Raw genomic sequence first — 14,866 nt, 5'->3', positions numbered from 1 at the left:
GGCATAGCACATGCAGTATGAACTGGTGAGTGGTGACAGAGCTGACCAGTGATAAATAACATTGAGTCATTGAAAGAGTCATGTTTAATGTGTAAGAAGAAACATAAATGCATTAAAAAAAAACTTGCATAATGTGTCATGCATTTGATATATAACTTATTTCACAAACATCTATACGAAAAGTAGGCATATTAATTGATTGTAGCCTATTATTAATTTGCTATAATGAAGCGAAGACATCCCTATAGGCTATTGGTCTTCTATTTCTATGAGACTTCAAACGAATTACATTGCTACAGCGAAAAGTATGTACTTCAAGCTTTTGTGCTTGAATGTATTGTAAGGGGGCTTGAGTTTATTATACTGTGCGCGCAATGCATTGGGAAATCTTTACTGCTGGTGCGCCACCGGAAAAAAAAAAAAAACGGTGTTGCTAGGACACGTTAGAGTAAACAAAAAAAGTGTCATCTAGCATTTTTTTGCTGATGCAAATTAGTTTCAAATCTATTAATTTATATTTAACCAGAGAAATGAATTTGGCTGGGAAAATAAAGGTAAGAGAGGGTCTGACCAACAAATGTTAGCTTTGCTAGCTAGCTAGCTGTCAACTGAAAGAGCTTGGACATTTAGCTTTCTAGGTACAGTAGCAAGCTAGCTAACTGTCAATGTAGCTGTATGCCCCGAATTCATTGCTACTCAATTGGGGGCATTTTTCTCCCATTGCTATATTGTAGATACATCTTAATTTAGTACTTTTTTTTTATAGGAACCTGACCCCCTGAACCCAAAAGTCTTGTTATGGTAGGGGGGCACGTACAGCCGTATTCAAGATTTTTCTGCAAACTAACGTTATAGGCTTACAATTCGATTGAAATCCTCTATTTGTGTGTGTTCACAGGGCAGATGTAAGCTACAGTGACATGGAGGAAATTGAAAAAACCAAGGCCATACCAGAGCTAGAGAGGTCTCTATCCTTGTTTGTGGCCACACACACACAAAATCCCTGACATTGTGGTTAACTGGTTACTTTTTACTCAGAACTCTATGCTGTGTGCTGGGAGTAAACATTCCTGAGCCGAGGAGGGGAGTCCTGCTGGAGCTCTATGTCCACACAGTGCTGTTCTGTAGAGAGAGCAACTTCAACAGGGAGCAGACATCTGTCCTCCTCTCCATCGTCAAGAGCATGCATCAGGCTAACACTGGTAATGGGCTACTGCTCATAGTTTGGTCTTGTGCTGTTTTAGCAAGAGGAAGACAGTTTTATGTCAGCAGCATTGACTCTGCAATGTTAATAACTTTGCATTTCTTTGTTCAGAAACTCCACTCAACAATATGGGCCATTGCTATGCATACTGCAGTGAACTTCTGCTCTGTCACTCTGTCGGGGTGAGTTTGTGTATCCGAAGAGGCAATACTGTTTATTCCCACATGTTCTATTTACTTTACAATCTCCCCAATGTATGAATTGTAATTCAGTCTTGTGTTTTGGACATTTTCATGGACAAACTCTTACATTTCACCATTATTCTATTGTTTTCTACCTGCCACAGAGGCCTCCCTTCAGTATCAGCCTGTTCAGCTCTGAGGACGTGACCCAGATCTTGAAGTATCTCCTTAACACCTATTTTAGACATTACAATCTGTACAAGTACATATTCACCCCTCAGGTAATCTCCACACATTAGATATCTGGGAGCCATATATTTTTCTAAATAACACACACACACACACACGTTGTTTTTTTGGGGCTAAACTGTAACTTGAAGTTAGTGTTTTGCTCCTTGTCTCTTAGGTTAGATTGGATATGTCTTTTTCCTACTCTGGCATGCCAGACGAAGACCCTGTCACTGAGACTGACGCGGTATCATCAGGTCGGTGTTATTGCGCAAGCTCTGAAATATCCACCATACCCATGTGATCAGGGGAACAGTATGAATTCATGTTTTATCTGCGTGCACCAGATGGGTACGGCAAGAAGGAAAACGAGCCAGAGACGGCAGAAGGGGAGCAGCCCATTGAAGCAATGAACACAGGTCCAGAGGTGGCTAATACAGGTATTACATGGTTGCTCATGCAAGGCACCTGTATAGACTAGAGAAATTGTGTTGTAACACGCCTGGTTCTAAATATCGACACTTCAGTTGCAACTTGTGAAATTTCCTGTTTGTAAAAGTGTCTCTTTTCTCTATTAGATCCATCGCCCAAGTCAGAGTTGAGGACGATAATACAACAGGAAATGAGAGAGGAGATGATACATATGTCAAGGCAACTAGAGCAACGATTGAAGGAAAGTGCAGATCGGCTAAATAGCGCACTGACTTCACTGGAGACCAATCTCCAAGGCAAAAAGTAAACATCAAAGCCTGATTTTTATCTATGCATTTCATTCTGTTCTTTGCACTAAAAACACGTTAGTCAAATTTGAGATATAGGTTATTTGTGGGTGTCTGTCAGTAAAGAGGTTGATTGCGTAATCATGCTTTTGTTAACTCCTTTAAACACAAAATCAACACACAAATATTACAAAGTAAATAGGTTACTTTCATTATCAATAAAACATTGGTCTTTCACAGTTGTACAATTATTGTAGGAATGGAATGCCATTTTAATTCAGGCAAAGGAACACTTAGTTGAGTAAATCTCAAACTGGACTGAAAAGGAATGCTATTGGTTACAATAATTGCCGTATTGCACTAAACACCAAACACAGAAAGGAAACTAATCTGACTGGGGTAACAGTTATTTCGTCATTTCCTATACCCTTAACTCAAACTATTAGTGGAAATTGGAAAACTATATTTGGAATGTTTAATGTTTCTTCTGCAATCACTAACTTTCCGCTATGTTATTTTAGATTCAGTAAGAATATATGATTGCTAAAATACAGGTTTAGGTAGCAAATAGAAGTAAACAATGAAAAAAAGAATGTTATGTCAACTCAATAGAGAATGTCATAGCAATAAAAAAAAAAAAATGTTTCAAGCATTAACTGCACCATCGGTATGGATATATGTTCACCTTTTTTGCCCTATGTGTACAATATAGTGCATTGAAGTGGCTTTGTCACTTTTGCTTCCTAAAACCATTGCCAGCTGATTTGAGTAGTCTCAAAAAGCACTCTCTTGGACCCTAAAATTAACACAAAATTCTCATCTCTGGATCCACAACGATCTCAAATTCCACTTAACCATAAATAATAATGAGCCATTATTCGCATTAAGGAGAACATGGTCACCGGATCATGAATTCCTCATCCTATGTAACGAGACCTAGCATTCACAAAGAAAAAATATGCACACCAAAATGTCAAACCTGTTAAAGCTAATGCAGTTACTAGAACAAGTATGATCTTTTAAGTTTCAAAGTCCTCTAAACCAAGAAGCATTATTTTAGCCGTATTCTGGAAGAGGGCAGCCCTGTTTTGCTGCTCCCCTTTCTTAACCCAGTGTCCATAGATCCTGAAGGCGCAGCCGTCGATTAGTTTGCGCACTCCCTTCAAGGAGTAGGGGTCTCTGGCCAGGACCTCCCGCGTCAGTGGCCTGGCTCTGCGGTAGCGACAGTACATGCGGATACAGGCTAGCACACTCAGGATCAGTACCTACAGGAACATGGAAAGGGACGTGAATTAAAACAGACACATTCATACTTCACAACATCCCAGAAGATCCCCATCTTCCAGTCAAAGCACGAATCCAATTGGATGCAATGGAAATCTAATTCTGGCTCAGCGGTTTATTTTACGGTCACTGGAGCCAAATAACACAAAATACATCGAAACTTACCCTGAATGTCTTCCGGGGACTGAAGTGACGCACCTCGTCCCTTTGGTACTGCCTAAAGAAGGAATGAGCCAAGGCTTGTTCAGCGTTGAGACGGACAATTGGGTCCACCACCAGCAACCTGGTAATCTAACAGTTGTGAAAGAGAGAACAAGAGAGAAGTCCTAAAACAATGCCAGTCGGAGAAAGTGTATCAATGTTCATATTCAACATATTCTTTGATGACATATGGTATTAAAATCCACCTTGAAATATACAAAATCAGCCCATGAATCATAGATCGGAACTAGAGACAGGATGAGGTCTCACCAGATCTTTGACGGTGTCAGACCGGTCATCCCACTCTGGGGAGCTGAACTGGTAACGGCCCTCCATGATCATTCTGAGCATCAGCAGCTGTTTGCGGTGCCAGAAGGGTGGAGAGCCAGCCAGCAAGGTGAACAGAATCACCCCACACGCCCAGCTAACACACAGAAAACCAGATACAGTGTCAGGAACAGAATCTTCACGGATTCATAAAATAGTTTGGTGCTCTTATATTATAAATAACAAAATGTTCTTAGGACTATCTGATTACTGAAAGTGAAAATTTTAAGACTTACAGGTCAACTTCCTTCCCATATCCCTGATGCGTCTCATCCATGGAGCATTTCAGGATTTCAGGTGCCAAATAACCTGGTGTCCCACAAAGCTCTAGCCGTTTGGAGAGAACAAAGAAAGCAATTACACATTTGAGCTATGTGGGCAATTAATGGATTTTGTCTTCAACTTTTTATTTTGTTGATGAGAGTGTAAATCCAAAATGCAACGAGTTCATTTCATTCTTCCCTCTCACCTCTCAGATTCTTGCCTGGCTGAAGCTGGACAGAGAAGCCAAAGTCAGAGAGTTTGATGTGTCCCTGGTCATCCAGCAGAATGTTTTCAGGTTTCAGGTCCCGGTGAACTATGTTGAGGGAATGGAGGTACTGGACAGCTTCCAGGAGACATCGCATCATACACCTGAGAGAGAGGGGGAGAGAGGGAGAGAGATAATTGAGAAGATCTGGAGTGTATTTCTGGCTTGGGTTATAACGGACCAAAATCTAGACACTCACCTAGTTTCCTTCTCACTGAGAGTGACCTTCTCTGTCAGGTAGTCGAAAAGCTCTCCACTCCTCATGCTGCAAAAGGAACAATAACGATAGAAAACTCTTGAGTAGGTCGAAGACTACGAAAAGACAGGATAGTTCAAACGCATCACAAAACACAGCTACACATGTAATAATATATTAGGCTATATAAATGCATACTTACAGGTCAAATACCAAAAATATGAAGGTTGTTGACTCATAGGAATCAATGAGAGTGACTTGGAGAAAGAGAAATAAAAGTCTATCATTAGCATATTGCATTTCAAGAGACAAGTAAGCTATTTTAATGCCCTTCGGTACATTGGTGAAGGTAGTACAAACTCACTGATAGAGGAGTGTCCTTTGACCATGTTGAGAACCTGGATCTCCTTCAGTGTGGAGCTCTTCACCTCTTCCAGCTGCTGTGCGGTCATCTTCTCAGCTGTGATCTCTATAATCTTCACTGCCAACTCCTGCCCTGTGTGCTTGTGCACACATCTGCGCACCACACTACTCACACCTCTGCAAGGACAAAGAAATAGATATCGTAAAGTGTCAATTCAAATTGGCTGAGTAGTCAGGCCAGATGAGCCTGATCTGTGTTTGCCACATGGGGCAATTAATATCATAATTTCTTCCTGAAAACAACCAAATTGCACAATAAATGCAGTATTTTTAAGTAAAAGACAGACAAGTTATGGCATTGCTGTTTGTAAACAGCTACATTTTCTGGGCGAGTGATCATAATCTTCGGGCAACTGAAAAGTACTCCTGACTAAGGGAGAAAAAAAAAGGCTTTTGTGATAGAGGCACCAAATTTCACACACAGCTAGGGCATGTCTAAATAAGTATTTTTGGCTACAGTCCCAAAACAGATTTGGTCCATTCCCCCCCAGCTCCATAGACGGGTTGATTGTTTAGCAACAGAACCGACGCATGCACAACTATGGGGCAAAACAGACAGGGTGGGCTTAGAATGTTGACAACATGTAAACAATATTTAGTCTCCAATGTTTATTGAAAACATAAATACATTTGCACAATGAGCATTTGTGGTCCATCAAATACATCTTAACAGGTTAGCTAGTTAGTGCATTTTAGTCACATTAGCATTGACATTAAAATCAGTCAACTCCTAAAAACAAGGCATGGTATCATGAACAAGATTAAACTACAGTGCCTTCAGAAAGTATTCATACCCCCTGACTTACTCCACATTTTGTTGTGTTAAAGCCTGAAATCAAAATGTATTAAATAGATTTTTTTCCTCTCACCCATCTACACACAATACCCCGTAATGACAAAGTGAAAAAATGTTTTTAGAAATTGTTGCTAATTTATTGAAAATGAAATACAGAAATATCTAATATACATACATATTCACACACCCGAGTCAATACTTTGTAGAAGCACCTTTGGCATCGATTACAGCTGTGAGTCTTTCTGGGTAAGTCTAAGAGCTTTCCACACCTGGATTGTGCAACATTTGACCATTATTCTTTTCAAGATTCTTCAAGCTCTGTCAAATTGGTTGCAAGATAACCATTTTCAGGTCTTGCCATAGATTTTCAAGTAGATTTATGTGTAACTCGGCTACTCAGGAACAATAACCGTCTTCTTGATAAGCAACCCCAGTGTAGATTTGGTGTTGTGTTTTAGGTTATTGTCCTGATGAAAGGGGAATTCGTCTCCTAGTGTCTGGTGGAAAGCAGACTGAACCAGGTTTTTTCTAGGATTTTGACTGTGCTTAGCCATTAGTTGTTTTTTTATCCTGAAAAACTCCAGTCCCCTTTTTATTTATTTAACTAGGCAAGTCAGTTAAGAACTAATTATTATTTACAATGACGGCCTACCCCGGCCAAACACGGACAATGCCGGGCCAATTGTGCGCCACCCTATGGGACTCTGAATCACGGCCGGATGTTAAACAGCCTGGATTCGAACCAGGAATTGTAGTTACGCCTCTTGCACTGAGATGCAGTGCCTTAGGGCTCCCGAGAATACCCATAACATGATGCAGCCAACACTATGCTTGGAAATATGGAGAGTGGTACTCAGTAATGTGTTGTATTGGATTTTCCTCAAACATAACACTTTGTATTCAGGACAAAAAGTGAATTGCTTTGTTACATTCTTTGCGGTATTACTTTAGTGCCTTGTTGCAAACAGGATGCATGTTTTTTTATTCTGTACAAGCTTCCTTCTTTTCACTCTGTCAATTACAGTGGCAAGAAAAAGTATGTGAACCCTTTGGAAATACCTGGATTTCTGCATAAAATTGGTCATAGATGAAGATCAAATCCAATTATAAGTCCCGACAATAGACAAACAGTCTGTTTAAACTAATAACACTCAAACAATACGTTTTCGTGTCTTTATTGAACACACCATGTAAACATTCACAGTGCAGGGTGGAAAAAGTATGTGAACCCTTGGATTTAATAACTGGTTGACCCTCCTTTGGCAGCAATAACCTCCAACCAAAAGTTTTCTGTAGTTGCAGATCAGATCTGCACAACGGTCAGGAAGAATTTTGGACCATTCCTCTTTTCAAAACTGTTTCAGTTCAGCAATATTCATGGGATGTCTGGTGTGAACTGCTCCCTTGAGGTCATGCCACAGCATCTCAATTGGGTTGAAGTCAGGACTGACTGGGCCACTCCAGAAGGCGTATTTTCTTCTGTTGAAGCCATTCTGTTGTCAATTTATTTCTGTGTTTTGGGTTGTTGTCCTGTTGCATCACCCAACTTCTATTGAGCTTCAATTGGCAGACAGCCTTACATTCTCTTGCAAAATGTCTTGATAGACTTGGGAATTCGTTTTTCCGTCGATGATAGCAAGCTGTCCAGGTCCTGAGGCAGCAAAGCAGCCCAAACCATGATGCTCCCTCCACCATACTTTACAGTTGGGATGAGGTTTTGCTGTTGGTGTGCTCCTGCCTTTTTTTCTCCACACATAGTGTTGTGTGTTCCTTGCAAAGAACTCTTGGACCAGGTCTCTCTTAAAAAATTAGATTTTATCTCAATGAGAAAAACATATATGAATAAGGTTGAATGAAAATATAATAGCTTCATGCCACATTGGCTTCAGAAAACGCCAGAAGCTTCTGTTTACCACAGAAAGCATTTGATTATATCCGTTTTCCTCTACCTTTCCTGGCTGGCAAAGTATCAGGATGTTGAAAACTGAATCTGAATGCATCTGAGAAGTTGAATATGTTTAACTTTGAACATTTCTCTGACAAGAAATTTACGAAAGTGCGAACCCTGTGCCATTGGTAGGTTATAAAACTTATTTTTTTTACCCTTTCACATAATACATTTTTTTTTAACACTTCATACAAAAGACATCAACATAATGAGATATGTCAAGATATAGTAGAGATGAGTGAGGAATAAGTGCAGATAGCTCAAATAAACATGGAAATGAAAGTATCAATTGCCGAATTTAGGGTTAGGAGTTTATCACAGAAACATGTGTTTGATGTATTTAATACCATTCCACTTATTCCACTCCTGTGGAGTATATACAGTGGGGCAAAAAAAGTATTTAGTCAGCCACCAATTGTGCAAGTTCTCCCACTTAAAAAGATGAGAGGCCTATAATTTTCATCATAGGTACACTTCAACTATGACAGACAAAATGATAAATTGTAGGATTTTTAATGAATTTATTAGCAAATTATGGTGGAAAATAAGTATTTGGTCAATAACAAAAGTTTCTCAATACTTTGTTATATACCCTTTGTTGGCAATGACAGAGGTCAAACGTTTTCTGTAAGTCTTCACAAGGTTTTCACACACTGTTGCTGGTATTTTGGCCCATTCCTCCATGCAGATCTCCTCTAGAGCAGTGATGTTTTGGGGCTGTTGCTGGGCAACAGGACTTTCAAGTCCCTCCAAAGATTTTCTATGGGGTTGAGATCTGGAGACTGGCTAGGCCACTCAAGGACCTTGAAATGCTTCTTACGAAGCCACTCCTTCGTTGCCCGGGTGGTGTGTTTGGGATCATTGTCATGCTGAAAGACCCAGCCACGTTTCAACTTCAATGCCCTTGCTGATGGAAGGAGGTTTTCACATGTATCTCACGATACATGGCCCCATTCATTCTTTCCTTTACACGGATCAGTCATCCTAGTCCCTTTGCAGAAAAACAGCCCCAAAGCATGATGTTTCCACCCCCATGCTTCACAGTAGGTATGGTGTTCTTTGGATGCAACTCAGCATTCTTTGTCCTCCAAACACGACGAGTTGAGTTTTTACCAAAAAGTTATATTTTGGTTTCATCTGACCAAATGACATTCTCGCAATCTTCTTCTGGATCATCCAAATGCTCTCTAGCAAACTTCAGACGGGCCTGGACATGTACTGGCTTAAGCAGGGGGACATGTCTGGCACTGCAGGATTTGAGTCCCTGGCGGCGTAGTGTGTTACTGATGGTAGGCTTTGTTACTTTGGTCCCAGCTCTCTGCAGGTCATTCACTAGGTCCCCCCGTGTGGTTCTGGGATTTTTGCTCACTGTTCTTGTGATCATTTGGACCCCACAGGTGAGATCTTGCGTGGAGCCCCAGATCGAGGGAGATTATCAGTGGCCTTGTATGTCTTCCATTTCCTAATAATTGCTCCCACAGTTGATTTCTTCAAACCAAGCTGCTTACCTATTGCAGATTCAGTCTTCCCAGCCTGGTGCAGGCCTACAATTTTGTTTCTGGTGTCCTTTGACAGCTCTTTGATCTTGGCCATAGCGGAGTTTGGAGTGTGACTGTTTGAGGCTGTGGACCGGTGTCTTTAATACTGATAACAAGTTCAAACAGGTGCCATAAATACAGGCAACGAGTGGAGGACAGAGGAGCCTCTTAAAGAAGAAGTTACAGGTCTGTGAGAGCCAGAAATCTTGCTTGTTTGTAGGTGACCAAATACTTATTTTCCACCATAATTTGAAAATAAATTCATTAAAAATCCTACAATGTGATTTTATGCATTTTTTTCCCTTCATTATTATAAATGTAAAATCAGTCAGGTTTGAGACCAGGTCACAGCACAGTCTCTGCTGTATCCCTGGTCATACGTTATGTGGTTAATTGTATGGATAAACGGCAACATTGTGTTGCCTTCTTCATTGACCTGTCGAAGGCCATCGATACTATTGATCACTCACTGCAAATTTAGAGGCTTTCATCAATTGGCCTAGACCAGGCTCCGTGTAACTTGGCTGTGTATAACAAATACAACTCAGTGTATATCCACTGATGGTGTTAAATCGGACATAACAAAAAAAAAGTGTCCCACAGGGGTCAATTCTTGGTCCAGTACTGTTCACTAATAACATTAACAACATGAGTTTGTCTGTTAAAAAAAAAAAAATCCCTGCGCTTGTATGCTGATGATCCTGTTGTGTATGCTATTGCCCCCACGGTTAAGCAGGCTCTTTCTGAACTGCAGCCTGTCTTAATGCTTTACAACAAACCTTTATTGAACTGAAATTAGTATGGAATGCAGGTAAAACCAGGTTGTTTTCCAGAACACATAAAAATGTCTCTGTTGATTTAAAATCGGTTTTCAAGTCCGGGCCACTCAAGGACATTCAGAGACCTTTCCCAAAGCCAGTCCTGTGTTGTCTTGGCTGTGTGTTTGGGTTTTTGTCCTGTTGGAAGGTGAACCGTCACCCCAGTCGGAGGTCCTGAGTGCCCTGGAGCAGGTTTTCACCAAGGATCTCTCTGTACTTTGCTCCGTTCATCTTTCCTTCGATCCTGACTAGCCTCCCAGTCCCTGCCACTGAAAAACATCCCCACAGCATGACGCTACGACCGCCATGCTTCCCCGTAGGGTTGGTGCCAGGTTTCCTCCAGACGTGACACTTGGCATTCAGGCCAGAGTTCAATCTTATTTTCATCAGACCAGAGAATCTTGTTCCTCATGGTCAGAGTCATTTAGGTGCCTTTTGACAAACTTCAAGCAGGCTGTCATGTGCCTTTTACTGAGGAGTGGCTTCCATCTGGCCACTCCACCATAAAGACCTGATCCGCCGATTGCTCAGTTTGGCCGGTCGGCCAGCTCTAGGAAGAGTCTTGGTGGTTCCAAACTTCTTCCATTTAACATTTAAGAATGATGGAGGCCACTGTGCTCTTGGGGACTTTCAATGCTGCAGAAATGTTTTGGTACCCTTCCAAAGATCTCTGCCTCAACACAATCCTGTCTCTGAGCTCTATGGACAATTCCTTCGACCTAATGGCTTGGTTTTTGCTCTGACATGCACTGTCAACTGTGGGACTTTATATAGACAGGTGTGTGCCTTTCCAAATCATGTCCAATTAATTGAATTTACCCCAGGTGGACTCCAATCAAGTTGTAGAAACATCTCAAGGATGATCAATGGAATGGATGCACCTGAGCTCAATTTCATGTCTTATAGCAAAGGGTGAATACTTATGTAAGGTTCTAAAAACCTGTTTTCGCTTTGTTATTATGGGGTATTTAGTGTAGATTAATGAGGAAAAAATATATATTGAATACATTTTTAAATATGGCTGTAATGTAGCAAAATGTGGAAAAAGTCAAGGGGGTCTGAATACTTTACAAATGCACTGTATATAGATAGACCTGTGGTGCTTACACCCACAAAGCGCTGATTGGCATGTTACGTGTAATTGAATAAGGCTTCAGCGAATGAAAAGCACGATGTGAGATGTCAAAACAGAGTCGACAGAAAGAGAAACCATTTGAACTAAATGCCTTTGTGAGACCATTCAACCTTTACAAACAGCAAGTAAAGGTCTAAATAATGACGTTATAGCTATAGTGCCAATGCAGATGTAACTTATTTTACTCTAGGGCACCAGTTTTGCAAAATGGCTGCTAACCAGCTCCAATGGACAGGATTCACATGGCCATATGTCATAAATAATTGGTACATAAAGGCCAATGATGGCTTAAAATGCTTGAGGTAGTGTGGAGAACACAAGAAAATGGCCCAAGTATGCCAGATATGTATCCTTTAAAATGCCGTCATAGCCCCCCCCTTGAACATTGTAAGCCAGCATTTGGGGCTGTGCATTACAAAATGGCAATTTGAGGGCACCTTTTGACCACTATTCTGCATACATTTTAAAGGATACATATCTGGCATACTTGGGCCATTTTATTGTGTTCTCCACACTACCTCAAGCATTTTAATCTCAAATTCAGTTTCCATCACTTTGTCTCGATTTCACATTCACTTTAGATGTCCACACTCATCAAGAATTTGGTAGTTGATTTCAGCAGAAATGGTGGCTTTTAGCATCGTTTTTTCATCTTTACAAACCGGATAAAAATGTATAACCAGAGCATCGCCATACCCTAGCTCAACACCAACAATTTTTTAAAAAGGCTACAAAAATCATTCCAATCCTAATTAAAGGGCAAATGCAGTTTAGCTGACTTTAGGACCATGCGGACGCCTGGGAGCAGAGGGGAAGGCTGTTTGTATGGCTGGCTGGCTTTATGGGAGCTCATCGACACAACTGTAGGGATCAGCGCAAGTTTTTCTCAAAACAGTGCATATATGGCTGCAGTAGACGGCTTTGGCTAGGTAACTGCTGTTTGACTTGACATTAAACTAAACTAGAGTGTTAATCCCAGTGCTGAGCTAGTGCATGGCAGCTAATTCTTGTATGACGTGTTTGGAGAATGAGGTGAAATAAGCTACAGCAAGGTGATAATGGCTGCAGTCAATTCTGCTTGTTTTTGCAGTACAGTAAATAAGCTTAATTTATACACTTTGCCGTACCCTAGGCTTATCTGAAATGACGTCACTGAGCCAGAGCCCTTTGCTCCACGGATTAAGGTAGAAACACAATTACACTACTGCTATTGGGTTTATTGGATATATTTACTTAATATTTTCTAAAATGTATGTATTACAATTGTTATGATGGTTATTTTATTCAGTCTTCATCCATAATCATTGGTTACACAACACCTGCTCTTTCCATGACATAGACTGACCAGGTGAATCCAAGTGAAAGCTATGATCCCTTATTGACTTGTTAAATCCACTTCAACTAGTGTAGATGAAGGGGAGGTAACAGGTTAAAGAAGGATTTTTAAGCATTCAGACAATTAAAACATGAATTGTATGTGTGCCATTCAGAGGGTGTATGGGCAAGACTAAATATATAAATGCCTTTAAAATGGTGAATGATAGTAGGTGCCAGGCGCATCAGTCTGCGTGCTTCAAGAACCACAGTGCTTTTATTGTGTTCTCAACACCATCTCAAACATTGTAAGCCATCACTGAGCTGTGTCTACCTATTACTTATGGAGATATGGCCATGTGACAAAATCTGTGATGGCACTATAGCCAAGAACACGTCTTAGGCCGTGTCCCCCTAAAATGTGACACTTAGCCGCTGGACTATAATGTGCTTAGGATCTATTCTTGTGTGAAGTGTGACTTAGTAACTCACCTGCCAATCACCTCTTTCGGGTCATATTTCTGGTAGAACTCCTTGGCTCCCACCCAGTCAGGTAGTTCATCTCCAATCACTATATCTCGAGTCATGGTGACAGCTTAATCTATAACATGATCAGAACATTACCGTGTTATTGTTACTTGGACAGGATGCTCTGAGAGCTTTGACAAGATAATCAAATTGATCAAGGGTGACAGGCTACATTTAGCTTGAATTTATCTAATGCACAACAAATTGGTATATTATATGCAGCCTGGGACATTTGTGCAAACTCGTGTAAATGTTCCTTACAAACCAGAATGTTGAATAAAATTAAATTTAGTGTGCTCTACCGGTTGTCTGTGCTGTTTGGCCTTCTGCTACTTAAAATTTGAGACAAAATATCCACAGGAAAGTATGGTTTACACAACTTTTTAGAGAGCAGATATGGTTCTTTTGGCACCCAGGTAAAGTTAGTTTTATATGGGATATTCGGTTCTCTCATCAATAGCTATTGAACCAAGCATGCCATGACAGTGAACATTGTATATTCTGAATCCGTTGAGGATGGAGAACAATCCTCACATTTGAAGATTTAAATCTGAATATCCAATATAAAACACATTTTACCTAGCTGCCTAACACATACCTACTGGCGCTATAAAAAGTTGGGTAAACCATACTTTCCTGTGGATATTTTGTCTCAAATTTCAAGCAGCAGAAGGACAAACTGCACAGACAACCGGTCATTTATATGACTTTGCACACAAAACATATCAGGCTATATATAATACCAGTCAAAAGTTTGGACACACCTAATCATTCCTGGGTTTTTCTTTAATGTTGCTATTTTCTACATTGCAGAATAATGGTGAAGACATAAAAACTATGAAATAACATGTGGAATCATCTAGTAACCAAAAAGTGTTATAAACAAATCAAAATATATTTTATATTTCAGATTCTTCAAAGTAGCCACCCTTTGCCTTGATGACAGCTTTGCACAATCGTGGCATTCTCTCAACCAGCTTCAAGAGGTAGTCAATGGGAATGCAATTCAATTAACAGGTGTGTCTTGTTAAAAAGTTCATTTGTGGAATGTCTTTCCTTCTTAATGCATTTGAGCCAATCAGTTGTCTTGTGACAAGGTAGGGGTGGTATACAGAAGATAGCCCTATTTAGTAAAAGACCAAGTCCATATTATGGCAAGAACAGCTCAAATAAGAAAAGAAAAATGACAGTCCATCATTATTTTAAGACATGATGGTCAGTCAATGCGGAAAATTTCAAGAACTTTGTTTCTTCATGTGCAGTCACAAAAACCATCAAATGCTATGATGAAACTGGCTCTCATGAGGACCGCCACAGGAAAGGAAGACCCAGAGTTACATCTGCAAAAACACTACTAAAGGACACCAATAACAAGAATAGACTTGCTTGGGCCAAGAAACACAAGCAATGGACATGAGACCGATGGAAATCTGTCCTTTGGTATGATCAGTACAAATTTGTGATTTTTGGTTCTAACCGCCGTGTCTTTGTGAGAC

The 14,866-nt window shown here is 40.4% G+C and overlaps 2 protein-coding genes across 4 annotated transcripts in view; one reads left to right on the top strand and one right to left on the bottom strand.

Annotated features, from left to right (window-relative positions):
• Positions 1–219: 219 nt before the first annotated feature.
• Positions 220–2,474, top strand: cfap119 (cilia and flagella associated protein 119). Its single transcript, XM_021565149.3, has 9 exons — positions 220–554; positions 767–801; positions 899–964; positions 1,039–1,202; positions 1,316–1,386; positions 1,551–1,667; positions 1,793–1,871; positions 1,962–2,054; positions 2,193–2,474. Exons 1-9 carry the CDS (start codon positions 486–488, stop codon positions 2,351–2,353), a joined length of 855 nt encoding a protein of 284 aa, XP_021420824.3. The 5' UTR covers positions 220–485; the 3' UTR covers positions 2,354–2,474.
• A 6-nt stretch (positions 2,475–2,480) lies between these two features.
• The window catches only part of phkg2 (phosphorylase kinase, gamma 2 (testis)), a 14,553-nt gene continuing 2,167 nt past the window's right edge, over positions 2,481–14,866 (bottom strand). For all 3 annotated transcript variants that reach the window (XM_021565146.3, XM_021565147.3, XM_021565145.3), the window contains exons 2-10: positions 13,335–13,443; positions 5,235–5,410; positions 5,073–5,127; positions 4,874–4,939; positions 4,615–4,778; positions 4,382–4,472; positions 4,089–4,242; positions 3,783–3,908; positions 2,481–3,598 (exon numbers count right to left, since the gene is read on the bottom strand). In XM_021565146.3, the coding sequence (XP_021420821.2) occupies positions 3,353–3,598; positions 3,783–3,908; positions 4,089–4,242; positions 4,382–4,472; positions 4,615–4,778; positions 4,874–4,939; positions 5,073–5,127; positions 5,235–5,410; positions 13,335–13,429 (1,173 nt within the window). In that variant the 5' untranslated portion in view covers positions 13,430–13,443 and the 3' untranslated portion in view covers positions 2,481–3,352. The remainder of the gene's footprint in view (positions 3,599–3,782; positions 3,909–4,088; positions 4,243–4,381; positions 4,473–4,614; positions 4,779–4,873; positions 4,940–5,072; positions 5,128–5,234; positions 5,411–13,334; positions 13,444–14,866) is intronic.

Source organism: Oncorhynchus mykiss, chromosome 16 (assembly GCF_057628025.1).
Source record: "Oncorhynchus mykiss isolate SJ-2025 chromosome 16, ASM5762802v1, whole genome shotgun sequence".
NCBI classification, from domain to species: domain Eukaryota; kingdom Metazoa; phylum Chordata; class Actinopteri; order Salmoniformes; family Salmonidae; genus Oncorhynchus; species Oncorhynchus mykiss.
Note: the sequence above shows the minus strand (reverse complement) of the source record. Positions and strands in the feature narration are given on the sequence as shown.